Here is a 27,928-nt window from a genome sequence, read left to right as displayed (position 1 = left end):
CCCACCTCCAGGCCCTAGTTACAGTGTGTTTGGTGTGTAAGACACTAGGACCCACCTCCAGGCCCTAGTTACAGTGTGTAAGACACTAGGAGGCCCTTTACCCACCCTCCAGGCCCTACAGTGTGTACTTGTTTCAGTTGACATCCCACCTCCAGACGTTTGGTGTGCACTTCCAGCTGCCCTCTCCGATGTTCTCAGTGTCTTCAAGACACCAAAGTCCTCCTGACCGAGAGACATCTGGAGGGAGGACATTAAAAAAGGAACAGAAAACATCTTTATTTGGTGCTGATGAAGCCTCTACTTTTATTTATACAACTGGATCCCATTGAGATCAAACATCTGTGTTTCTAGGCAGACCTGTCCTCCTAGAAGACAACATCTGTGTTTCTAGGCAGACCTGTCCTCCTAGAAGGCAACTTCTGTGTTTCTAGGCAGACCTGTCCTCCTAGAAGGCAACATCTGTGTTTCTAGGCAGACCTGTCCTACTAGAAGACAACATCTGTGTTTCTAGGCAGACCTGTCCTCCTAGAAGGCAACATCTGTGTTTCTAGGCAGACCTGTCCTCCTAGAAGACAACATCTGTGTTTCTAGGCAGACCTGTCCTCCTAGAAGACAACATCTGTGTTTCTAGGCAGACCTGTCCTCCTAGAAGACAACATCTGTGTTTCTAGGCAGACCTGTCCTCCTAGAAGACAACATCTGTGTTTCTAGGCAGACCTGTCCTCCTAGAAGACGACATCTGTGTTTCTAGGCAGACCTGTCCTCCTCAGACCAACATCTGTGTTTCTAGGCAGACCTGTCCTCCTAGAAGGCAACATCTGTGTTTCTAGGCAGACCTGTCCTACTAGAAGACAACATCTGTGTTTCTAGGCAGACCTGTCCTCCTAGAAGACAACATCTGTGTTTCTAGGCAGACCTGTCCTCCTAGAAGGCAACATCTGTGTTTCTAGGCAGACCTGTCCTCCTAGAAGACAACATCTGTGTTTCTAGGCAGACCTGTCCTCCTAGAAGACAACATCTGTGTTTCTAGGCAGACCTGTCCTCCTAGAAGACAACATCTGTGTTTCTCGGCAGACCTGTCCTCCTAGAAGACAACATCTGTGTTTCTAGGCAGACCTGTCCTCCTAGAAGGCAACATCTGTGTTTCTAGGCAGACCTGTCCTTCTAGAAGGCAACATCTGTGTTTCTAGGCAGACCTGTCCTCCTAGAAGGCAACATCTGTGTTTCTAGGCAGACCTGTCCTCCTAGAAGGCAACATCTGTGTTTCTAGGCAGACCTGTCCTCCTAGAAGACAACATCTGTGTTTCTAGGCAGACCTGTCCTCCTAGAAGGCAACATCTGTGTTTCTCGGCAGACCTGTCCTCCTAGAAGGCAACATCTGTGTTTCTAGGCAGACCTGTCCTTCTAGAAGGCAACATCTGTGTTTCTAGGCAGACCTGTCCTCCTAGAAGACAACATCTGTGTTTCTAGGCAGACCTGTCTTCAGACCAACATCTGTGTTTCTAGGCAGACCTGTCCTCCTCAGACCAACATCTGTGTTTCTAGGCAGACCTGTCCTCCTCAGACCAACATCTGTGTTTCTAGGCAGACCTGTCCTCCTCAGACTAACATCTGTGTTTCTAGGCAGACCTGTCCTCCTCAGACCAACATCTGTGTTTCTAGGCAGACCTGTCCTCCTCAGACCAACATCTGTGTTTCTAGGCAGACCTGTCCTCCTCAGACCAACTTCTGTAGGCAGACCTGTCCAGAAAACCACCAGCTGTCAGTGGAAGTGGAAACAGTTTTCTGAAAATAAATACAATGGAAGATTCTCCTACATTCATAGACTGGAATTCTCCTTGGACCGGTACCTCCATAGGGTTACATCTGTGTTTCTAGGGTCAGACCTGTCCTCCTCAGACCAACAGTCTGTTAGTTTCTAGGGTCAGAGGGTCCTGGGTCAGTGTCAGGGGTGTTTCTAGTCAGACCTGTCAGGGTCAGAGGGTCAACAGTGTCAGGGTGTTAGGGAGGACATTAGGGTCAGTGTTAGGGTCAGGGTCAGTGTCCTCCTGTCAGGGTCAGACAACATCAGTGTTCAGGGACCAGTGTCAGGCAGTGTCCTGTCAGGGTCAGTGTCAGGGTCAGTGTCCTAGGACAACATCTGTGTAGGGGTGTCAGGGACAACAGTGTTAGGGTCAGAAAGACCAGTGTCAGGGTCAGTGTCAGGGTCAACAGGGTCAGTGTTAGGGTCAGTGTTAGGGTCAGTGTCAGGGGTCAGTGTCAGGGCATAGGGACCTCAGTGTCAGGGTCAGTGTCAGGGTCAGTGTCAGGGTCAGTGTCAGGGTCAGACCTAGGGTCCTCCTAGGGACAGTGTCAGGGTCAGTGTCAGGGTCAGTGTCTCAGGAGTGTCTCCTGTGTGTTTCAGGGTCACCTGTCAGGGTCAGTGTTTCTAGGGTCAGTGTTCCTAGGGACAACAGTGTCAGGGTCAGTGTCCTCCTGTCAGGGTCAACATCTGTGTTAGGTCAGTGTCAGGGTCAGTGTCAGGGACAGTGGGGTCAGTGTCAGGGTCAGTGTTTCAGTGTTAGGTCAGTGTTAGGGTCAGGGGTAGGGGGTCAGTGTTAGGGTCAGTGTTAGGGTCAGTGTTAGGGTCAGGGTCAGGGTCCTTTCTAGGGACCTGTCCTCCTAGGGTCAACATCAGTGTTTCAGTGTCAGGGGTCCTCAGTGTTAGGGTCAGTGTCAGGGTCAGTGTCAGGGTCAGTGTCAGGGTTGTCTAGGCAGTGTTAGGGTCAGTGTTAGGGACAGGGTCAGGGTCAGGGTTGTAGGCAGACCTGTCCTCAGGGTCAGTGTCAGGGTCTGTCAGGGTCAGTGTTAGGGTCAGTGTTAGGGTCAGTGTTAGGGTCAGAGGGTCAGTGTTAGGGTCAGTGTCAGGGTCAGTGTCAGGGTCAGTGTCAGGTTAAGTCAGTGTTCCTAGGGTCAGTGTTTCTAGGGTCAGGTGGGACAACAGGGCAGGGTCCTCCTAGGGACAACATCTGTGTTTCTAGGCAGACCTGTCAGACCTGTCCTCCTAGAAGGCAACTTCTGTGTCAGGGTGTTAGGGTCAGTGTTAGGGTCAGTGTTAGAAGACAGGGTCAGGGTCAGTTGTCAGTGTTAGGGTCAGGGTCAGTGTCAGGGTCAGGTTAGGGGTCAGGGTGTTAGGGTCAGTGTTAGGGTCAGTGTTAGGGTCAGTGTCAGGGTCAGTGTTAGGGTCAGTGTCAGGGTCAGTGTCAGGGGTCAGTGTCAGGGTGTGTTACAGTGTCAGGGTCAGTGTTAGGGTCAGTGTCAGGGTCAGTGTCCTCAGTGTTAGGGTCAGTGTCAGGGTCAGTGTCCTCAGTGTGAAGGTCAGGGGGTCAGTGTCAGGGTCAGTGTCAGGGTCAGTGTCAGGGTCAGTGTCAGGGTCAGTGTCAGGGTCAGTGTCAGGGTCAGTGTTAGGGTCAGTGTCAGGGTCAGTGTTAGGGTCAGTGTCAGGGTCAGTGTCAGGGTCAGGGTCAGTGTCAGTGGGTTGTCAGGGTCAGTGTCAGGGTCAGTCAGGGTCAGTGTCAGGGTCAGTGTCAGGGTCAGTGTTAGGGTCAGTGTCAGGGTCAGTGTCAGGGTCAGTGTCAGGGTCAGTGTCAGGGTCAGTGTTAGGGTCAGTGTTAGGGTCAGTGTCAGGGTCAGTGTCAGGGTCAGTGTCAGGGTCAGTGTCAGGGTCAGTGTTAGGGTCAGTGTCAGGGTCAGTGTCAGGGTCAGTGTCAGGGTCAGTAAACCTACATTCATAGACTTGAGCATTCCTTGAACCTCTACTCCAGGGATCTTGCTGTACCAGGAAGAGGCCAGGTTCCGTTTGACCAGAAGCTCTAAATTGATTGGCTGAAGGATCTCGATGTCTGTCTGTGGGGAGCCTTGTTTCAGCGTGGTCCTATGGAGAGATGAATGAAGTGGGATTACCCAATCAGAGGACACACACACACTTCAAATGAGTACGCTAACAATCCGGCTCCAAGGACCATGAAAGAAAGAATAAATGGAAGACAACGTTAACACACACACACACACACACACACACACACACACACACACACACACACACACACACACACACACACACACACACACACACACACACACACACACACACACACACACCTCTGATACCTGGACAGTTTGAGCTGAGTGAGTTTGACATCCATGGTGTCCATGACAACGGGGAGCGAGAACCCTTCAGCCGACATCAGACTGAAACTGTTGCCCACGGTGATGAGCCCCAGGTCCACCACAAACGCATTGCGTGAGGCGGAGGACTGAGGGACGACGATGAGAGGGGCCTTCAGCCTGACGTCCATGGAGAGACGGAAGCTCTTCTGGGCAAAGTCTCTGACGCTGGACGCCGCCTTCTCTGCTGCCTGGGCCGTGGCCACACTCAACGCCTCTTTGGCTGTCTGGAAGTTATCCAGAAACGTCTGGGGGGGGGGGCGAAGGACAGAGACCATGAAGACACTAACACAGCAGGACAGAGACCATGAAGACACTAACACAGCAGGACAGAGACCATGAAGACACTAACACAGCAGGACAGACACCATGAAGACACTAACACAGCAGGACAGAGACCATGAAGACACTAACACAGCAGGACAGACACCATGAAGACACTAACACAGCAGGACAGAGACCATGAAGACACTAACACAGCAGGACAGAGACCATGAAGACACTAACACAGCAGGACAGACACCATGAAGACACTAACACAGCAGGACAGAGACCATGAAGACACTAACACAGCAGGACAGAGACCATGAAGACACTAACACAGCAGGACAGACACCATGAAGACACTAACACAGCAGGACAGAGACCATGAAGACACTAACACAGCAGGACAGACACCATGAAGACACTAACACAGCAGGACAGAGACCATGAAGACACTAACACAGCAGGACAGAGACCATGAAGACACTAACACAGCAGGACAGAGACCATGAAGACACTAACACAGCAGGACAGAGACCATGAAGACACTAACACAGCAGGACAGAGACCATGAAGACACTAACACAGCAGGACAGAGACCATGAAGACACTAACACAGCAGGACAGAGACCATGAAGACACTAACACAGCAGGACAGAGACCATGAAGACACTAACACAGCAGGACAGAGACCATGAAGACACTAACACAGCAGGACAGAGACCATGAAGACACTAACACAGCAGGACAGAGACCATGAAGACACTAACACAGCAGGACAGAGACCATGAAGACACTAACACAGCAGGACAGAGACCATGAAGACACTAACACAGCAGGACAGAGACCATGAAGACACTAACACAGCAGGACAGAGACCATGAAGACACTAACACAGCAGGACAGACACCATGAAGACACTAACACAGCAGGACAGAGACCATGAAGACACTAACACAGCAGGACAGAGACCATGAAGACACTAACACAGCAGGACAGACACCATGAAGACACTAACACAGCAGGACAGACACCATGAAGACACTAACACAGCAGGACAGAGACCATGAAGACACTAACACAGCAGGACAGAGACCATGAAGACACTAACACAGCAGGACAGACACCATGAAGACACTAACACAGCAGGACAGACACCATGAAGACACTAACACAGCAGGACAGAGACCATGAAGACACTAACACAGCAGGACAGAGACCATGAAGACACTAACACAGCAGGACAGAGACCATGAAGACACTAACACAGCAGGACAGACACCATGAAGACACTAACACAGCAGGACAGACACCATGAAGACACTAACACAGCAGGACAGAGACCATGAAGACACTAACACAGCAGGACAGAGACCATGAAGACACTAACACAGCAGGACAGACACCATGAAGACACTAACACAGCAGGACAGAGACCATGAAGACACTAACACAGCAGGACAGAGACCATGAAGACACTAACACAGCAGGACAGACACCATGAAGACACTAACACAGCAGGACAGACACCATGAAGACACTAACACAGCAGGACAGAGACCATGAAGACACTAACACAGCAGGACAGAGACCATGAAGACACTAACACAGCAGGACAGACACCATGAAGACACTAACACAGCAGGACAGACACCATGAAGACACTAACACAGCAGGACAGACACCATGAAGACACTAACACAGCAGGACAGACACCATGAAGACACTAACACAGCAGGACAGAGACCATGAAGACACTAACACAGCAGGACAGAGACCATGAAGACACTAACACAGCAGGACAGAGACCATGAAGACACTAACACAGCAGGACAGACACCATGAAGACACTAACACAGCAGGACAGACACCATGAAGACACTAACACAGCAGGACAGACACCATGAAGACACTAACACAGCAGGACAGAGACCATGAAGACACGACACAGCAGGACAGAGACCATGAAGACACTAACACAGCAGGACAGAGACCATGAAGACACTAACACAGCAGGACAGAGACCATGAAGACACTAACACAGCAGGACAGAGACCATGAAGACACTAACACAGCAGGACAGAGACCATGAAGACACTAACACAGCAGGACAGAGACCACGAAGACACTAACACAGCAGGACAGAGACCATGAAGACACTAACACAGCAGGACAGAGACCATGAAGACACTAACACAGCAGGACAGAGACCATGAAGACACTAACACAGCAGGACAGAGACCATGAAGACACTAACACAGCAGGACAGACACCATGAAGACACTAACACAGCAGGACAGAGACCATGAAGACACTAACACAGCAGGACAGAGACCATGAAGACACCAACACAGCAGGACAGAGACCATGAAGACACTAACACAGCAGGACAGAGACCATGAAGACACTAACACAGCAGGACAGAGACCATGAAGACACTAACACAGCAGGACAGACACCATGAAGACACTAACACAGCAGGACAGAGACCATGAAGACACTAACACAGCAGGACAGAGACCATGAAGACACTAACACAGCAGGACAGAGACCATGAAGACACTAACACAGCAGGACAGAGACCATGAAGACACTAACACAGCAGGACAGAGACCATGAAGACACTAACACAGCAGGACAGACACCATGAAGACACTAACACAGCAGGACAGACACCATGAAGACACTAACACAGCAGGACAGAGACCATGAAGACACTAACACAGCAGGACAGAGACCATGAAGACACTAACACAGCAGGACAGAGACCATGAAGACACTAACACAGCAGGACAGACACCATGAAGACACTAACACAGCAGGACAGAGACCATGAAGACACTAACACAGCAGGACAGAGACCATGAAGACACTAACACAGCAGGACAGACACCATGAAGACACTAACACAGCAGGACAGAGACCATGAAGACACTAACACAGCAGGACAGAGACCATGAAGACACTAACACAGCAGGACAGAGACCATGAAGACACTAACACAGCAGGACAGAGACCATGAAGACACTAACACAGCAGGACAGAGACCATGAAGACACTAACACAGCAGGACAGAGACCATGAAGACACTAACACAGCAGGACAGAGACCATGAAGACACTAACACAGCAGGACAGAGACCATGAAGACACTAACACAAAGGACAGACACCATGAAGACACTAACACAGCAGGACAGACACCATGAAGACATAATCACAGCAGGACAGAGACCATGAAGACACTAACACAGCAGGACAGAGACCATAAGACACTAACACAGCAGGACAGAGACCATGAAGACACTAACACAGCAGGACGGAGACCATGAAGACACTAACACAGCAGGACAGAGCCATAGAAGACACTAACACAGCAGGACAGATCACCATGAAGACACTAAACAGCAGGACAGAGACCATGAAAATAACACAGCAGGACAGAGACCATGAAGACACTAACACAGCAGGACAGACACCATGAAGACACTAACACAGCAGGACAGAGACCATGAAGACACTAACACAGCAGGACAGAGACCATGAAGACACTAACACAGCAGGACAGAGACCATGAAGACACTAACACAGCAGGACAGAGACCATATAACACTATATCACAGCAGGACAGAGACCATGAAGACACTAACACAGCAGGACAGAGACCATGAAGACACTAACACAGCAGGACAGAGACCATGAAGACACTAACACAGCAGGACAGACACCATGAAGACACTAACACAGCAGGACAGAGACCATGAAGACACTAACACAGCAGGACAGAGACCATGAAGACACAACACAGCAGGACAGACACCATAAGACACTAACACAGCAGGACAGAGACCATGAAGACACTAACACAGCAGGACAGAGACCATGAAGACACTAACACAGCAGGACAGACACCATGAAGACACTAACACAGCAGGACAGACACCATGAAGACACTAACACAGCAGGACAGAGACCATGAAGACACTAACACAGCAGGACAGAGACCATGAAGACACTAACACAGCAGGACAGAGACCATGAAGACACTAACACAGCAGGACAGAGACCATGAAGACACGAACACAGCAGGACAGACACCATGAAGACACTAACACAGCAGGACAGACACCATGAAGACATTAACACAGCAGGACAGAGACCATGAAGACACTAACACAGCAGGACAGAGACCATGAAGACACGAACACAGCAGGACAGAGACCATGAAGACACTAACACAGCAGGACAGAGACCATGAAGACACAACACAGCAGGACAGACACCATGAAGACACTAACACAGCAGGACAGAGACCATCAAGACACTAACACAGCAGGACAGACACCATGAAGACACTAACACAGCAGGACAGAGACCATGAAGACACTAACACAGCAGGACAGACACCATGAAGACACTAACACAGCAGGACAGAGACCATGAAGACACTAACACAGTCAGGACAGAGACCATGAAGACACTAACACAGCAGGACAGAGACCATGAAGACACTAACACAGCAGGACAGAGACCATGAAGACACTAACACAGCAGGACAGAGACCATGAAGACACTAACACAGCAGGACAGACACCATGAAGACACTAACACAGCAGGACAGACACCATGAAGACATTAACACAGCAGGACAGAGACCATGAAGACACACACAGCAGGACAGAGACCATGAAGACACTAACACAGCAGGACAGAGACCATGAAGACACGAACACAGCAGGACAGAGACCATGAAACATATCACACAGCAGGACAGAACTATGAAGACACTAACACATAAGGACAGATCACACATGAAGACACTAACACAGCAGGACAGACACTCATGAAGACACTAATCACAGCAGGACAGAGACTATGAAGTAACTAGCAGGACAGACACCATGAAACACTATCACAGCAGGACAGAGACCATGAAGACACTAACACAGCAGGACAGAGACCATGAAACACTATCACAGCAGGACAGAGACCATGAAGTACACTAACACAGCAGGACAGAGACCATGAAGACACTAATCACAGCAGGACAGAGACCATGAAGACACTAACTCAGCTCAGAGACCTATATAAACACTATCACACATCAGAGACTATGAAGACACTAACACAGCAGGACAGAGACCATGAAGACACTAACACAGCAGGACAGACACGCTGAGGTTCTGTATAGTGTATATACAAATCACACATCAAGCTATAGTAACTACTCTGTCTCTATATAAATATATCACACATCAAGCTATAGTAACTACTCTGTCTCTATATAAATATATCACACATCAAGCTATAGTAACTACTCTGTCTCTATATAAATATATCACACATCAAGCTATAGTAACTACTCTGTCTCTATATAAATATATCACACATCAAGCTATAGTAACTACTCTGTCTCTATATAAATATATCACACATCAAGCTATAGTAACTACTCTGTCTCTATATAAATATATCACACATCAAGCTATAGTAACTACTCTGTCTCTATATAAATATATCACACATCAAGCTATAGTAACTACTGACCTCTCTCTATATAAATATATCACACATCAAGATATAGTAACTACTCTGTCTCTACTATATAAATATATCACACATCTAAGCTATAGTAACTACTCTGTCTCTATATAAATATATCACACATCAAGCTATAGTAACTACTCTGTCTCTACTCTATATAAATATATCACACATCAAGCTATAGTAACTACTCTGTCTCTACTCTATATAAATATATCACACATCAAGCTATAGTAACTACTCTGTCTCTATATAAATATATCACACATCAAGCTATAGTAACTACTCTGTCTCTATATAAATATATCACACATCAAGCTATAGTAACTACTCTGTCTCCATATAAATATATCACACATCAAGCTATAGTAACTACTCTGTCTCTATATAAATATATCACACGTCAAGCTATAGTAACTACTCTGTCTCCATATAAATATATCACACATCAAGCTATAGTAACTACTCTGTCTCTACTCTATATAAATATATCTATAGTAATGATATAGTAACTACTCTGTCTCTACTCTATATAAATATATCTATAGTAATAATATAGTAACTACTCTGTCTCTACTCTATATAAATATATATATAGTAATGATATAGTAACTACTCTGTCTCTACTCTATATAAATATATCTATAGTAATGATATAGTAACTACTCTGTCTCTACTCTATATAAATATATCTATAGTAATGATATAGTAACTACTCTGTCTCTACTCTATATAAATATATCTATAGTAATGATATAGTAACTACTCTGTCTCTCAATTCTCTATATAAATATATCTATATAATGATATAGTAACTACTCTGTCTCTATATAAATAGATATTTCATTGAGAGAGGGTCTGCTGTCTCTATATAAATAGATATTTCATTGAGAGAGGGGTCTGCTGTCTCTATATAAATAGATATTTCATTGAGAGAGGGGTCTGCTGTATCATGCTGATTAACTTCCTGGTTTGTATAAAGGGATCATTTGTCAGACTCTAACCTGTCAGCGCTGTTACATGGGGTCATATCTTAGAGATGAGAGCTCTGAAAACACAGCCATAAAACAGTGAAGCTAGGACCCGAAACGCAGAGTACCTCTTGAAATACTACCGGACTGAATTACCACTTCCTCTCTGCTGCTTTCATGTTGGTATCTGCATGGCAACTAGGTATCTGCATGGCAACTAGGAATGCTTTTCGTTTTTATGGTTTCGCCCACACAACCATTGACTTAAAAACACACAAGGAGGAGTTGGAGGGGGTTGAGCTAGCCTGGACCCAGCTCTGTTGGTGCAGTCTAGCCTGGACCCAGCTCTGTTGGCGCCGTCTAGCCTGGACCCAGATCTGTTGGTGCAGTCTAGCCTGGACCCAGATCTGCTGGTGCAGTCTAGCCTGGACCCAGCTCTGTTGGTGCAGTCTAGCCTGGACCCAGATCTGTTGGTGCAGTCTAGCCTGGACCCAGATCTGTTGGTGCAGTCTAGCCTGGACCCAGATCTGTTGGTACAGTCTAGCCTGGACCCAGATCTGTTGGTGCCATCTAGCCTGGACCCAGATCTGTTGGTGCAGTCTAGCCTGGACCCAGATCTGTTGGTGCAGTCTAGCCTGGACCCAGATCTGTTGGTGCAGTCTAGCCTGGACCCAGATCTGTTGGTGCAGTCTAGCCTGGACCCAGATCTGTTGGTGCAGTCTAGCCTGGACCCAGATCTGTTGGTGCAGTCTAGCCTGGACCCAGATCTGTTGGTGCAGTCTAGCCTGGACCCAGATCTGTTGGTACAGTCTAGCCTGGACCCAGATCTGTTGGTGCAGTCTAGCCTGGACCCAGATCTGTTGGTGCAGTCTAGCCTGGACCCAGATCTGTTGGTGCAGTCTAGCCTGGACCCAGATCTGTTGGTGCAGTCTAGCCTGGACCCAGATCTGTTGGTGCAGTCTAGCCTGGACCCAGATCTGTTGGTGCAGTCTAGCCTGGACCCAGATCTGTTGGTGCAGTCTAGCCTGGACCCAGATCTGTTGGTGCAGTCTAGCCTGGACCCAGCTCTGTTGGTGCCATCTAGCCTGGACCCAGATCTGTTGGTGCAGTCTAGCCTGGACCCAGATCTGTTGGTGCAGTCTAGCCTGGACCCAGATCTGTTGGTGCAGTCTAGCCTGGACCCAGATCTGTTGGTGCAGTCTAGCCTGGACCCAGATCTGTTGGTGCAGTCTAGCCTGAGACCCAGATCTGTTGGTGCAGTCTGCCTGGACCCAGATCTGTTACAGTCTGCCTGGACCCAGATCTGTTGGTGCAGTCTAGATGGACCCAGCTCTGTTGGTGCATCTAGCCTGGACCCAGATCTGTTGGTGCAGTCTAGCCTGGACCCAGCTCTGTTTGCAGTCTAGCCTGGACCCAGATCTGCTTAAGTGCAGTCCCTGGACCCAGATCTGTTGGTGCAGTCTAGCCTGGACCCAGATCTGTTGGTGCAGTCTAGCCTGGACCCAGCTCTGTTGGTGCAGTCTAGCCTGGACCCAGATCTGTTGGTGCAGTCTAGCCCTACCCAGTCTGTTGGTGATCTAGACTGGACCCAGATCTGCTGCAGTCTAGCCTGGACCCAGATCTGTTGGTGCAGTCTAGCCTGGACCCAGATCTGTTGGTGCAGTCTAGCTGGACCCAGATCTGTTGGTGCCATCTAGCCTGGACCCAGATCTGTTGGTGCAGTCTAGCCTGGACCCAGATCTGTTGGTGAGTCTAGCCTGGACCCAGATCTGTTGGTGCCATCTAGCCTGGACCCAGATCTGTTGGTGCAGTCTAGCCTGGACCCAGATCTGTTGGTGCAGTCTAGACTGGACCCAGATCTGTTGGTGCAGTCTGGGACTGGACCCAGATCTGTACAGTGCAGTAGCCTGGACCCAGATCTGTTGGTGCAGTCTGCCTGGACCCAGATCTGTTTACAGTCTAGCCTGGACCCAGATCTGTTGGTGCAGTCTAGCCTGGACCCAGATCTGTTGGCGCAGTCTAGCCTGGACCCAGCTCTGTAGGCGCCGTCTAGCCTGGACCCAGATCTGTTGGTGCCTGCCTGGACCCAGATCTGTTGGTGCAGTCTACTCCTATCTATGGACACCGTGATGCCAAACATGACCATGGGAGTTGGCTACACAACAACAGAACTGGGGCCAAGCCCACTCGGGCACAGCAAGGGTTACATGTTTCTGTGAGTAAAGTGTAAAACGTATAGGTTCTTAACAGGGTTGGGGTCAATTCCATTTCAATTCATTGGAATTAACCCTGTCCTTAAGCTAGGGCCCTAACCCTGTCCTTAAGATAGGGCCCTAACCCTGTCCTTAAGATAGGGCCCTAACCCTGTCCTTAAAACACCCTAACCCTGTCCTTAAGCTATAAGGGCCCTAACCTGTCCTTTTAAGATAGGGCCCTAACCCTGTCCTGGAAGCTAGGGCCCTAACCCGGTCCTTAAGATAGGGCCCTAACCCTGTCCTTAAGATAGGGCCCTAACCCTGTCCTTAAGATAGGGCCCTAACCCTGTCCTTAAGCTAGGGCCCTAACCCTGTCCAAATAGGGCCCTAACCCTGTCCTTAAACTAGGGCCCTAACCATGTCCTTAAGCTAGGGCCCTAACCCTGTCCTTAAGCTAGGGCCCTAACCCTGTCCTTAAGATCGGACCCTAACCCGTCCTTAAAATAGGGCCCTAACCCGGTCCCCGGCCCTAACCCTGCCTTAAGATAGGGCCCTAACCCTGTCCTTAAGCTGCCCTAACCATGTCCTTAAGATCGGGCCCTAACCCTGTCCTAGATAGGGCCCTAACCCTGTCCATTAAGATAGGGCCCTAACCCTGTCCTTAGATAGGGCCCTAACCCTGTCCTGATAGGGCCCTAACCCTGTCCTTAAGCTAGGGCCCTAACCATGTCCATAGCTGGCCCTAACCATGTCCTTAAGATCGGGCCCTAACCATGTCCTTTAAGATCACACACGGTATTAACCTGTCCTACCAGTGGCACATAAGATAGGGCCCTAACCCTGTCCTTAAACCATAGGGCCCTAACCCTGTCTTTAAGATAGGGCCCCTACCCCTGTCCTTAAATAGGGTTTAGGCGTAAGGTAGTGGTTAACAGTGCTGTGGTGTCTGGGTGTGATGAAGCTGCATAGCAGAGGGTGAATGCTGTAGTTTAGTGCTGTGCTGCGTGCCATAATCTGTAGTTTAGTCCTGCATGCCATAATCTGTAGTTTAGTGCTGCATGCCATAATCTGTAGTTTAGTCCTGCATGCCATAATCTGTAGTTTAGTGCTGTGCTAAAACGTGCCATAATCTGTAGTTTAGTGCTGCATGCCATAATCTGTAGTTTAGTGCTGTGCTGGAGTGCACATAATCTGTAGTTTAGTGCTGTGCTGCGTGCCATAACTGTAGTTTAGTGCTGTGCTGCGTGCCATAATCTGTAGTTTAGTGCTGTACTGAGGCCATAATCTGTAGTTAAGTGCTGTGCTGCACCACATATTTACAGTGCACCCTGCCATACACTGTAGTTTAGTGCTGCATGTGTGCCATAATCTGTAGTTTACAGATACCATAATCTGTAGTTTAGTGCTATAAAACATGCCATAAAATGTACCTCATAAGGAGAGTGATACTGAGGACACTGATAGCTATAAGAGGCCTGGAGAGACCACCACATATTTACAGATACTGAGGACACTGATAGTTATAAGAGGTCTGGAGAGAACACCACATATTTACAGATACTGAGGACACTGATAGCTATAAGAGGCCTGGAGAAAACACCACATATTTACAGATACTGAGGACACTGATAGCTATAAGAGGCCTGGAGAAAACACCACATATTTACAGATACTGAGGACACTGATAGCTATAAGAGGTCTGGAGAAATTGAAAGAGTTCAGATACAAAAGATAAACAAATACATAACAGGATAAAAATAAACAGTAAAAAATGAAATTAAAATAATGTTTTAAGGCTTCCTGGTAACATGAAAGGACTCCAAACGACCAAAACATCCTAATAACGTTCCCCTGCAACATAAAGAGCTGGTTTCCTGGACCAAGATGAGGACCTATTTAAGATCATGACCTTTAGAGAATCTCCATTAAAAAGTATGTTTTAGTGGAGGAAGAGGCTTCATCCGCATGTAGGAAACTGGCACATAGCAAGACACATAGACATGACCCTCACACACGGTATTAAACCATGTTCTACTCAGTGGCACATAGACATGACACATAGACATGACCCTCACACACGGTATTAAACCATGTTCTACTCAGTGGCACATAGACATGACCCTCACACACGGTATTAAACCATGTTCTACTCAGTGGCACATAACAAGACACATAGACATGACCCTCACACACGGTATTAAACCATGTTCTACTCAGTGGCACATAGACATGACCCTCACACACGGTATTAAACCATGTTCTACTCAGTGGCACATAGACATGACCCTCACACACGGTATTAAACCATGTTCTACTCAGTGGTACATAGACATGACCCTCACACACGGTATTAAACCATGTTCTACTCAGTGGTACATAGACATGACACATAGACATGACCCTCACACACGGTATTAAACCATGTTCTACTCAGTGGGGAAGTTGATGTCCTCTCCAGTTGGGACCAATTCCATTTCGATTCCAGTCAATTCAGAAAGTAAACAACACTTGAATTCCATTTTTTTAAAACATTTTTAAATTTTATTTTAACCTCGATTGAAAAGTATTCAAGGTCATTGTAATTTCTGTGTACTTCCTGTATTGATCTGGAATTGATAACGGAATTGAGTCAGCTCAATTGTCAGCTCTCGATACCCATCCCTGAGGTTCTCCTCACCAGTAGAGACATGAGGAACTTGTGCAGATAGACGATCTGGATGCAGCCCAGCCTCATGGTAACCTTCCCGTCCACCTTGGAGGTGTCTGAGTAACCCTCTCCCTCCGTAGCGCTGGGATACAGGGACATCTGAAAGCTGAACACCTCCTCGCCCACCATGGAGACGGCCTACAGGATCACACCGGGACAGTACAGTATGACGATGATACAGTCTCTCCCTTGTAAATTAAAACAGACCACATTACTACAAACTACCTCTTCAGCTCACTAACGATGTGTGTAATAACAGAACACGGTGTTGGCCAATGGTCTGAACTAAGCAGGTAGACTAGTGGTTAGAGTGGAGGGGTGGCGGGGTAGACTAGTGGTTAGAGTGGAGGGGTGGCGGGGTAGACCTAGTGGTTAGAGTGGAGGGGCGGCAGGGTAGCCTAGTGGTTAGAGTGGAGGGGCGGCAGGGTAGACTAGTGGTTAGAGTGGAGGGGTGGCGGGGTAGACTAGTGGTTAGAGTGGAGGGGCGGCAGGGTAGCCTAGTGGTTAGAGTGGAGGGGCGGCAGGGTAGCCTAGTGGTTAGAGTGGAGGGGCGGCAGGGTAGACTAGTGGTTAGAGTGGAGGGGCGGCAGGGTAGACTAGTGGTTAGAGTGGAGGGGCGGCAGGGTAGCCTAGTGGTTAGAGTGGAGGGACGGCAGGGTAGCCTAGTGGTTAGAGTGGAGGGACGGCAGGGTAGCCTAGTGGTTAGAGTGGAGGGGCGGCAGGGTAGCCTAGTGGTTAGAGTGGAGGGGCGGCAGGGTAGACTAGTGGATAGAGTGGAGGGGCGGCAGGGTAGCCTAGTGGTTAGAGTGGAGGGGCGGCAGGGTAGCCTAGTGGATAGAGTGGAGGGACACAGGGTAGACTAGTGGTTAGAGCGTTGGACTAGTAACCGGAAGGCTGCAAGTTCAAACCCCTGAACTGACAAGGTACAAATCTGTCGTTCTGCCCCTGAACAGGCAGTTAACCCACTGTTCCCAGGCAGTCATTGAAAATAAGAATTTGTTCTTAACTGACTTGCCTAGTAAAATAAAGGTACAAAAATATATATATAAAAATAGTACCTAAACAAACCAAAAAAAGTAGAGTTAACTGAGACAGGACCAATGCAATAATCAATCAATACATGTTTTTTTTTTTAAATCACCTTTTTGTGGATGGTTTTGGGGTCGACATCCAGCACCACTATGTCCCTGAGCCTGGCGAACACCATTGTCTCTTTGGCCTGGACCAGCACCGACCCATCAATACCTGACGGATAGAGTCAAGACCACAGGGTAGTTAATACACAGTGGTACTGTTCATACACTGTTCATACACTGTTCATACACTGTTCATACACTGTTTAGAGTGGAGGGACTGTTCATACACTGTTCCTACACTGGTTACTGTTCATACACTGTTCATACACTGTTCATACACTGTTCATACACTGTTCATACACTGTTCATACACTGTTCATACACAGTTAATACACAGTTAATACACTGTTCATACACTGTTCATACACTGTTCATACACTGTTCATACACTGTTCATACACTGTTCATACACTGTTCATACTGTTCATACACTGTTCATACACAGTTAATACACAGTATGTAAATCACATGCAGAGATAACTGAAATAAACGTTGGAAGGACATCTTCCAAAACTGGATATGTAAGTTTATAAGCAGCATGCCCCCCCCCCCAAAAAAAAAATCTCCTTTCAGATGATTGGTCACATCTTACCTTGTATTGTGATGTCAGCGATGTTCCGCGGTCATCACACACCTCCACACGGAATGAACCCAGTTCAGCAGACAGTTTGAAGGTGACCACATTGCTGTCTGTTGGTCCTTTAGACACTGAAGGAGGAGGACAACGAAACGACATTAATAATACTAGTCTGTAATGGCCATGTGGTGCCCAACATACACTACATATAGTACAGAGTGGTACAGAACAGTATATTATAGTATGGTACAGAACAGAGTTAATACTAGTCTTTAATGGCCATGTGGTGCCCAACATACACTACATATAGTACAGTATACTATAGTATACTATAGTTTGGTATATTACATACTCTAAATATAGTACAGTATGGTGTATTATAGTACATTAAAGTATGTAAATTATAGTATATTACGGTAAAGTATAGTATGGTATATTATAGTAGGGTATAGTATAGTAAATTAGAGAACAGTACATTATATTGTAGTATATTAAAGTTTAGTATATTATAGTATAGCATAATGTATACCTGTCTTCCCCTGTCCAGCCTTCTCCACCTGTTTCTTGGCCTCTCTGTCCTTGGAGGCTGTCAGCTCCTGGGGTACGGCTGTGGTCAGATAGTTGATGGTGGAGAGGAGCGCTTTGGTGTGGAGGAGAAAGTCTAGAGACGACAACTCCACCTGGAGATACAACCATTCATGTTAAATACTGTACCAATACATATTAATACGTAATCAATACAACTAGAACGACTGAGACACATCAATACAGATACCTACTACTAGAATCCTATTAGAACTACATCAATACATATACCTACTACTAGGATCCCACTAGAACTACATCAATACAGATACCTACTACTAGGATCCCACTAGAACTACATCAATACAGATACCTACTAGAACTACATCAATACAGATACCTACTAGAACTACATCAATACAGATACCTACTACTAGAACTACATCAATACAGATACCTACTGCTAGGATCCCACTAGAACTACATCAATACAGATACCTACTTCTAGGATCCCACTAGAACTACATCAATACAGATACCTACTAGAACTACATCAATACAGATACCTACTACTAGGATCCCACTAGAACTACATCAATACAGATACCTACTACTAGGATCCCACTAGAACTACATCAATACAGATACCTACTACTAGGATCCCACTAGTCTACATCAATACAGATACCTACTACTAGGATCCCACTAGAACTACATCAATACAGATACCTACTACTGGTCCCACTAGAACTACATCAATACAGATACCTACTACTAGGATCCACTAGAACTACATCAATACAGATACACTACTAGGATCCACTAGAACTACATCAATACAGATACATACTTAGGATCCACTAGAACTACATCAATACAGATACCTACTACTAGGATCCCACAGAACTACATCAATACAGATACCTACTACTAGGATCCTACGAGAACTACATCAATACAGATACCTACTACTAGGATCCCACTAGAACTACATCAATACAGATACCTACTACTAGGATCCCACTAGAACTACATCAATACAGATACACTACTAGGATCCCACTAGAACTACATCAATACAGATACCTACTACTAGTTCCCACTAGAACTACATCAATACAGATACCTACTACTAGGATCCCACTAGAACTACATCAATTAATACTACTAGGATCCCACTGTACATCAATACACTGATACCTACTACTAGTTCACACAGAACTACATCAATACAGAGTTAATACTACTACCAGGATCCTACAGAACTACACTCAATACAGATACAGACTACTAGGATCCCACTAGAACTACATCAATAAGATACCTACTAGTAGGATCCCACTAGAACTACATCAATACAGATACCTACAGAACTGCATCAATACAGTACCTACTACTAGGATCCCACTGAACTACATCAATACAGATACCTACTAGAACTACATCAATACAGATAATACTACTAGGATCCCACTAGAACTACATCAATACAGATACCTACTTTAGGATCCCACTAGAACTACATCAATACAGATACACTACAGGATCCCACTAGAACTACATCAATACAGATACCTACTACTAGGATCCCACTAGAACTACATCAATACAGATACCTACTGGATCCCACTAGAACTACATCAATATATAGTACTACTAGGATCCCACTAGAACACAGTCAATACAGATACCTACTACTAATCCCACTAGAACTACATCACTACAGATACACTACTACTAGGATCCCACAGAACTACATCAATACAGATACCTAATACTAGGATCCCACTAGAACTACATCAATACAGATACCTACTAGAACTACATCAATACAGATACCTAACAGAGTTAATACTAGTCTTTAATGGCCAATACAGATACCTACTAGAACTACATCAATACAGATACCTACTTCTAGGATCCCACTAGAACTACATCAATACAGATACCTACTTATAGGATCCCACTAGAACTACATCAATACAGATACCTACTAGAACTACATCAATACAGATACAGACTGGATCCCACTAGAACTACATCAATACAGATACCTACTAATGGCCCACTAGAACTACATCAATACAGATACCTACTACTAGGATCCCACTAGAACTACATCAATACAGATACCTACTAGTAGGTCCCACAGAACACATCAATACAGATACCTTACTGGCCACTAGAACTACATCAATACAGATACACTACTAGGATCCCACTAGAACTACATCAATACAGAACAGTATATAGTCCCACTAGAACTACAGAACAGATACATACTACTAGTCCCACTTACATCAATACAGATACCTACTACTAGGTCCCACTAGAACTACATCAATACAGATACCTACTACTAGGATCCTACGAGAACTACATCAATACAGATACCTACTACTAGGATCCCACTAGAACTACATCAATACAGATACCTACTACTAGTCATCAATACAGATACTACTGATGTGGTACATCAATACAGATACCTACTACTAGGATCCCACAGAACTACATCAATACAGATACCTACTACTAGGATCCCATACATATAGTACCTACTACTAGGATCCCACAGAACAGATCAATACAGATACTTTAATGGCCACTAGAACTACATCAATACAGATACACTACTACTAGGATCCCACAGAACTACAGAATACAGATACATACTACTAGGATCCCACTAGAACTACATCAATACAGATACCTACTACTATCACACTAGAACTACATCAATACAGATACCTATTATAGTCCTACTAGAACTACATCAATACAGAGTACCTACTACTAGTCCCACTAGAACTAATGGATACCTACTGTAGGTCCCCTAGAACTACATCAATACAGATACCTACTAGAACTGGCCCATCATCAATACAGATACCAGAACAGATACCTACTACTAGGATCCCACTAGAACTACATCAATACAGATACCTACAGAGGATCCCACTAAACTACATCAATGGATACATACTGTAGGTCCCCTAGAACTACACAATACAGATACCTACCACAGAGTAGAACTACAGAATACAGATACCTATTACTAGTATGGTACAGAACTACATCAATACAGATACCTATACTAGTCCCACTTACATCAATACAGATACCTACTACTAGGATCCCACTAGAACCACATCAATACAGATACCTACTAGAACTACATCAATACAGATACATACTACTAGGATCCCACTAGAACTACAGAGTTAATCAATACAGATACACTACTACTAGTCCCACTAGAACTACATCAATACAGATACCTATAGTATCCCACAGAACAGATCAATACAGATACCTACTACTAGGATCCCACATAGAACTACATCAATACAGATACCTACTACTAGGATCCCACAGAACTACATCAATACAGATACCTACTACTATGATCCCACTAGAACTACATCAATACAGATACCTACTACTAGGATCCCACTAGAACTACATCAATACAGATACCTACTACTAGGATCCCACTAGAACTACATCAATACAGAACAGAGTTAATACTAGTCATCAATACAGATACCTATGTAGGTCCCACTAGAACTACATCAATACAGATACCTACTACTAGGATCCCACTAGAACTACATCAATACAGATACCTACTAGAACTACATCAATACAGATACCTACTATAGGATCCCACTAGAACTACATCAATACAGATACCTACTTATAGGATCCCACTAGAACTACATCAATACAGATACCTACTAGAAGTACATCAATACAGATACCTATACTAGGATCCCACTAGAACTACATACAGAGTATACAGATACCTACTACTAGGATCCCACTAGAACTACATCAATACAGATACCTACTACTAGGCCACTAGAACTACATCAATACAGATACCTACTACTAGGATCCCACTAGAACTACATCAATACAGATACCTACTACTAGGATCCCACTAGAACTACATCAATACAGATACCTACTACTAGGATCCCACTAGAACTACATAATACAGATACCTACTACTAGGATCCCACTAGAACTACATCAATACAGATACCTTACTGGCCCACTAGAACTACATCAATACAGATACCTACTACTAGGATCCCACTAGAACTACATCAATACAGATACCTACTACTAGGATCCCACTACTACATAGAACTACATCAAGTACAGATACCTACTACTAGTCCCACTAGAACTACATCAATACAGATACCTACTACTAGGATCCCACTAGAACTACATCAATACAGATACATACTACTAGTATCCCACTAGAACTACATCAATACAGATACCTACTACAATACAGATACTAGGATCCCACTAGAACTACATCAATACAGATACCTACTACTAGGATCCCACTAGAACTACATCAATACAGATACCTACTACTAGGATCCTACTAGAACTACATCAATACAGATACCTACTACTAGGATCCCACTAGAACTACATCAATACAGATACCTACTACTAGGATCCCACTAGAACTACATCAATACAGATACCTACTACTAGGATCCCACTAGAACTACATCAATACAGATACCTACTACTAGGATCCCACTAGAACTACATCAATACAGATACATACTACTAGGATCCCACTAGAACTACATCAATACAGATACATACGACTAGGATCCCACTAGAACTACATCAATACAGATACCTACTACTAGGATCACACTAGAACTACATCAATACAGATACCTACTACTAGGATCCCACTAGAACTACATCAATACAGATACCTACTACTAGGATCCCACTAGAACTACATCAATACAGATACCTACTAGAACTGCATCAATACAGATACCTACTACTAGGATCCCACTAGAACTACATCAATACAGATACCTACTACTAGGATCCCACTAGAACTACATCAATACAGATACATACTACTAGGATCCCACTAGAACTACATCAATACAGATACCTACTACTAGGATCACACTAGAACTACATCAATACAGATACCTACTACTAGGATCCTACTAGAACTACATCAATACAGATACCTACTACTAGGATCGCACTAGAACTACATCAATACAGATACCTACTACTAGGATCCCACTAGAACTACATCAATACAGATACCTACTAGAACTGCATCAATACAGATACCTACTACTAGGATCCCACTAGAACTACATCAATACAGATACCTACTAGAACTACATCAATACAGATACATACTACTAGGATCCCACTAGAACTACATCAATACAGATACCTACTACTAGGATCCCACTAGAACTACATCAATACAGATACCTACTACTAGGATCCCACTAGAACTACATCAATACAGATACCTACTACTAGGATCCCACTAGAACTACATCAATACAGATACCTACTACTAGGATCCCACTAGAACTACATCAATACAGATACCTACTACTAGGATCCCACTAGAACTACATCAATACAGATACCTACTACTAGGATCCCACTAGAACTACATCAATACAGATACCTACTAGAACTACATCAATACAGATACCTACTACTAGGATCCCACTAGAACTACATCAATACAGATACCTACTACTAGGATCCCACTAGAACTACATCAATACAGATACCTACTACTAGGATCCCACTAGAACTACATCAATACAGATACCTACTACTAGGATCCCACTAGAACTACATCAATACAGATACCTACTACTAGGATCCCACTAGAACTACATCAATACAGATACCTACTACTAGGATCCCACTAGAACTACATCAATACAGATACCTACTACTAGGATCCCACTAGAACTACATCAATACAGATACCTACTACTAGGATCCCACTAGAACTACATCAATACAGATACCTACTACTAGGATCCCACTAGAACTACATCAATACAGATACCTACTAGAACTACATCAATACAGATACCTACTACTAGGATCCCACTAGAACTACATCAATACAGATACCTACTACTAGGATCCCACTAGAACTACATCAATACAGATACCTACTACTAGGATCCCACTAGAACTACATCAATACAGATACCTACTACTAGGATCCCACTAGAACTACATCAATACAGATACCTACTACTAGGATCCCACTAGAACTACATCAATACAGATACCTACTACTAGGATCCCACTAGAACTACATCAATACAGATACCTACTACTAGGATCCCACTAGAACTACATCAATACAGATACCTACTACTAGGATCCCACTAGAACTACATCAATACAGATACCTACTACTAGGATCCCACTAGAACTACATCAATACAGATACCTACTACTAGGATCCCACTAGAACTACATCAATACAGATACCTACTACTAGGATCCCACTAGAACTACATCAATACAGATACCTACTACTAGGATCCCACTAGAACTACATCAATACAGATACCTACTACTAGGATCCCACTAGAACTACATCAATACAGATACCTACTACTAGGATCCCACTAGAACTACATCAATACAGATACCTACTACTAGGATCCCACTAGAACTACATCAATACAGATACCTACTACTAGGATCCCACTAGAACTACATCAATACAGATACCTACTACTAGGATCCCACTAGAACTACATCAATACAGATACCTACTACTAGGATCCCACTAGAACTACATCAATACAGATACCTACTACTAGGATCCCACTAGAACTACATCAATACAGATACCTACTACTAGGATCCCACTAGAACTACATCAATACAGATACCTACTACTAGGATCCCACTAGAACTACATCACTACAGATACCTACTACTAGGATCCCACTAGAACTACATCAATACAGATACCTACTACTAGGATCCCACTAGAACTACATCAATACAGATACCTACTAGAACTACATCAATACAGATACCTACTACTAGAATCCCACTAGAACTACATCAATACAGATACCTACTACTAGGATCCTACATCAATAGAGATACCTACTAGAACTACATCAATACAGATACCTACTACTAGGATCCCACTAGAACTACATCAATACAGATACCTACTACTAGGATCCCACTAGAACTACATCAATACAGATACCTACTACTAGGATCCCACTAGAACTACCAGTCTAACTACTACTATGATCCTACTACAACTACCGAGTCTAACTACTACTATGATCCTACTACAACTACCGAGTCTAACTACTACTAGGATCCTACTACAACTACCGAGTCTAACTACTACTAGGATCCTACTAGGTCTAACTACTACTAGGATCCTACTCTAGGGTCTAACTACTACTAGGATCCTACTCTAGGGTCTAACTACTACTAGGATCCTACTCTAGGGTCTAACTACTACTAGGATCCTACTCTAGGGTCTAACTACTACTAGGATCCTACTCTAGGGTCTAACTACTACTAGGATCCTACTAGAACTACCGAGTCTAACTACTACTAGGATCCTACTCTAGGGTCTAACTACTACTAGGATCCTACTCTAGGGTCTAACTACTACTAGGATCCTACTAGAACTACCGAGTCTAACTACTACTAGGATCCTACTCTAGGGTCTTACTACTACTAGGATCCTACTCTAGGGTCTAACTACTACTAGGATCCTACTCTAGGGTCTAACTACTACTAGGATCCTACTCTAGGGTCTAACTACTACTAGGATCCTACTCTAGGGTCTAACTACTACTAGGATCCTACTCTAGGGTCTAACTACTACTAGGATCCTACTAGAACTACCGAGTCTAACTACTACTAGGATCCTACTCTAGGGTCTAACTACTACTAGGATCCTACTCTAGGGTCTAACTACTACTAGGATCCTACTAGAACTACCGAGTCTAACTACTACTAGGATCCTACTCTAGGGTCTAACTACTACTAGGATCCTACTCTAGGGTCTAACTACTACTAGGATCCTACTGGGGACATACGGCTGATCCCACAATCCTAATACTACAATGACTCTCCTTTAACTGTTTATTAACATGAGCCTATCATGTGAGACGTGTATTAATATTTTTTCAAAGGAAGATAGGTTTTTTTCAGAAAATTATATCCTATATATATTTTATCCAGCAAACCTGTGGCCTTTCATCCAACATCCATACCATAATGACTTGATATCAACCTGGCAACAAGATCATCAAGTCTATTCAGGGATCACTGCACAGTGTGTGAGGCCATGAGAGAGTGTAGTGTGTGAGAGGTGAGTGTGTGTATGTATGTGAGAGAGTGTATGTATGTATGTATGTATGTGAGTGAGTGTGTGTGTGTGTGTGTGTGTGTGTGTCAAGGCAAAAAATGCATGACTAAGGTCTCTGACAAACACCTATAACCTTTTCTCAGCCCTCAACAAAACACCAGTAACCTTCTCAGCCACCACACTAAAACGGAGCTGTAAAACAGGACTGGAAAGTGATTAACCTATGTCATTAAGATTATTATGGATTTCTGTTTTTCTCACGTTGGTTCTGAAATAGCTGAGTGAAAACCAGACGTGTGCCAACACAAAGACTAGTATTGATTCAAAAACCTCTATTTTTGTTTTTTAAGGCAGAGCTTAAACAACTTCAACCCAACTGTGTAATTCCCTCTGCGGCAATTTGACACGCCAAGGACTGAATTCTAGGAGGACTGATTAGAACTGAGACTAAGGACTGAATCCTAGGAGGACTGATTAGAACTGAGACGAAGGACCGAATTCTAGGAGGACTGATTAGAACTGAGACTAAGGACTGAATTCTAGGAGGACTGATTAGAACTGAGACTAAGGACTGAATTCTAGGAGGACTGATTAGAACTGAGACTAAGGACTGAATCCTAGGAGGACTGATTAGAACTGAGACTAAGGACTGAATCTAGGAGGACTGATTAGAACTGAGACTAAGGACTGAATTCTAGGAGGACTGATTAGAACTGAGACTAAGGACTGAATGAGGAGGACTGATTAGAACTGAGAAAGGACTGAATCCTCTAGGAGGACTGATTAGAACTGGACGTAACTGAATTCTAGAGGACTGATTAGAACTGAGAAAGGACTGAATCCTAGGAGGACTGATCCTCTGAGATCTAAGGACTGAATTCTAGGAGGACTGATTAGAACTGAGAAAGGACCCTGAATCCTCTGGAGGACTGATTAGAACTGAGACTAAGGACTGAATTCTAGGAGGACAGATTAGAACTGAGACTAAGGACTGAACTTCTAGGAGGACTGATTAGAACTGAGACTAAGGACTGAATTCTAGGAGGACTGAGTAGAACTGAGACGAAGGACTGAATTCTAGGAGGACTGAGTAGAACTGAGACGAAGGACTGAATTCTAGGAGGACTGATTAGAACTGAGACTAAGGACTGAATCTAGGAGGACTGATTAGAACTGAGACTACTACTGAATCAAAGGACTGATTAGAACTGAGACTAGAACTGGCTCTATAGGACTGAGTAGAACTGAGACTGGACTGAATTCTAGGAGGACTGAGTAGAACTGATTCTAAGGACTGAAATACTGTGGGGCTGATTAGAACTGAGAACTGGACTGAATATACAAATACTGTGGTTGAGACTAAGGACTGGCTCTATAGGACTGAAATACTGTGGTTAACAGGAGAACTGGCTTAGAACAAATACTAAGGACTGAATTCTAGAGGACTGGCTGAGACTACAAATACTGAATTCTAGAGGACTGGCTCTGAGACAAACTGACTGTGGTTAGGACTGAACTGGCTGAGACAAATACTGGACTGAATTCTAGAGGACTGGCTCTGAGACTAAGGACTGATTCTAGGAGGACTGAACATAGAACTGGACTAAG

General features: G+C 44.7%; 2 protein-coding genes across 2 annotated transcripts in view; both read right to left on the bottom strand.

The window, feature by feature from the left end:
- Window positions 1–44: 44 nt before the first annotated feature.
- Window positions 45–17,729, bottom strand: LOC127920771 (intermembrane lipid transfer protein VPS13C-like). Its single transcript, XM_052504807.1, has 7 exons — window positions 17,614–17,729; window positions 17,027–17,130; window positions 15,856–16,023; window positions 4,141–4,454; window positions 3,766–3,913; window positions 150–237; window positions 45–64 (listed from the first exon to the last, which is right to left on the bottom strand). Exons 2-7 carry the CDS (start codon window positions 17,090–17,092, stop codon window positions 45–47), a joined length of 804 nt encoding a protein of 267 aa, XP_052360767.1. The 5' UTR covers window positions 17,093–17,130; window positions 17,614–17,729.
- Window positions 17,316–27,928, bottom strand: part of LOC127920769 (intermembrane lipid transfer protein VPS13C-like) — a gene marked incomplete at its 5' end in the record, with an annotated part of 50,585 nt that continues 39,972 nt past the window's right edge. Inside the window, 3 exons of the mRNA XM_052504806.1 lie at window positions 17,316–17,333; window positions 17,614–17,729; window positions 18,128–18,278. Of these exons, the coding sequence (XP_052360766.1) occupies window positions 17,316–17,333; window positions 17,614–17,729; window positions 18,128–18,278 (285 nt within the window). The remainder of the gene's footprint in view (window positions 17,334–17,613; window positions 17,730–18,127; window positions 18,279–27,928) is intronic.

The sequence above is a fragment of the Oncorhynchus keta genome, unplaced genomic scaffold (assembly GCF_023373465.1).
Source record: "Oncorhynchus keta strain PuntledgeMale-10-30-2019 unplaced genomic scaffold, Oket_V2 Un_contig_20510_pilon_pilon, whole genome shotgun sequence".
Classification (NCBI taxonomy): domain Eukaryota; kingdom Metazoa; phylum Chordata; class Actinopteri; order Salmoniformes; family Salmonidae; genus Oncorhynchus; species Oncorhynchus keta.
Note: the sequence above shows the minus strand (reverse complement) of the source record. Positions and strands in the feature narration are given on the sequence as shown.

Excerpts from the sequence above, each read along its gene's own strand:
- LOC127920771 (XM_052504807.1), bottom strand. The coding sequence starts at position 17,092 with ATGGTGTTCGCCAGGCTCAGGGACATAGTGGTGCTGGATGTCGACCCC. Across the intron at positions 16,024-17,026 it reads CCAAAACCATCCACAAAAAG|GCCGTCTCCATGGTGGGCGA; the intron begins GTGATTTAAAAA and ends GTGATCCTGTAG. Across the intron at positions 65-149 it reads TGCACACCAAACGTCTGGAG|GGCCTGGAGGTGGGTCCTAG; the intron begins GTGGGATGTCAA and ends CACTGTAACTAG.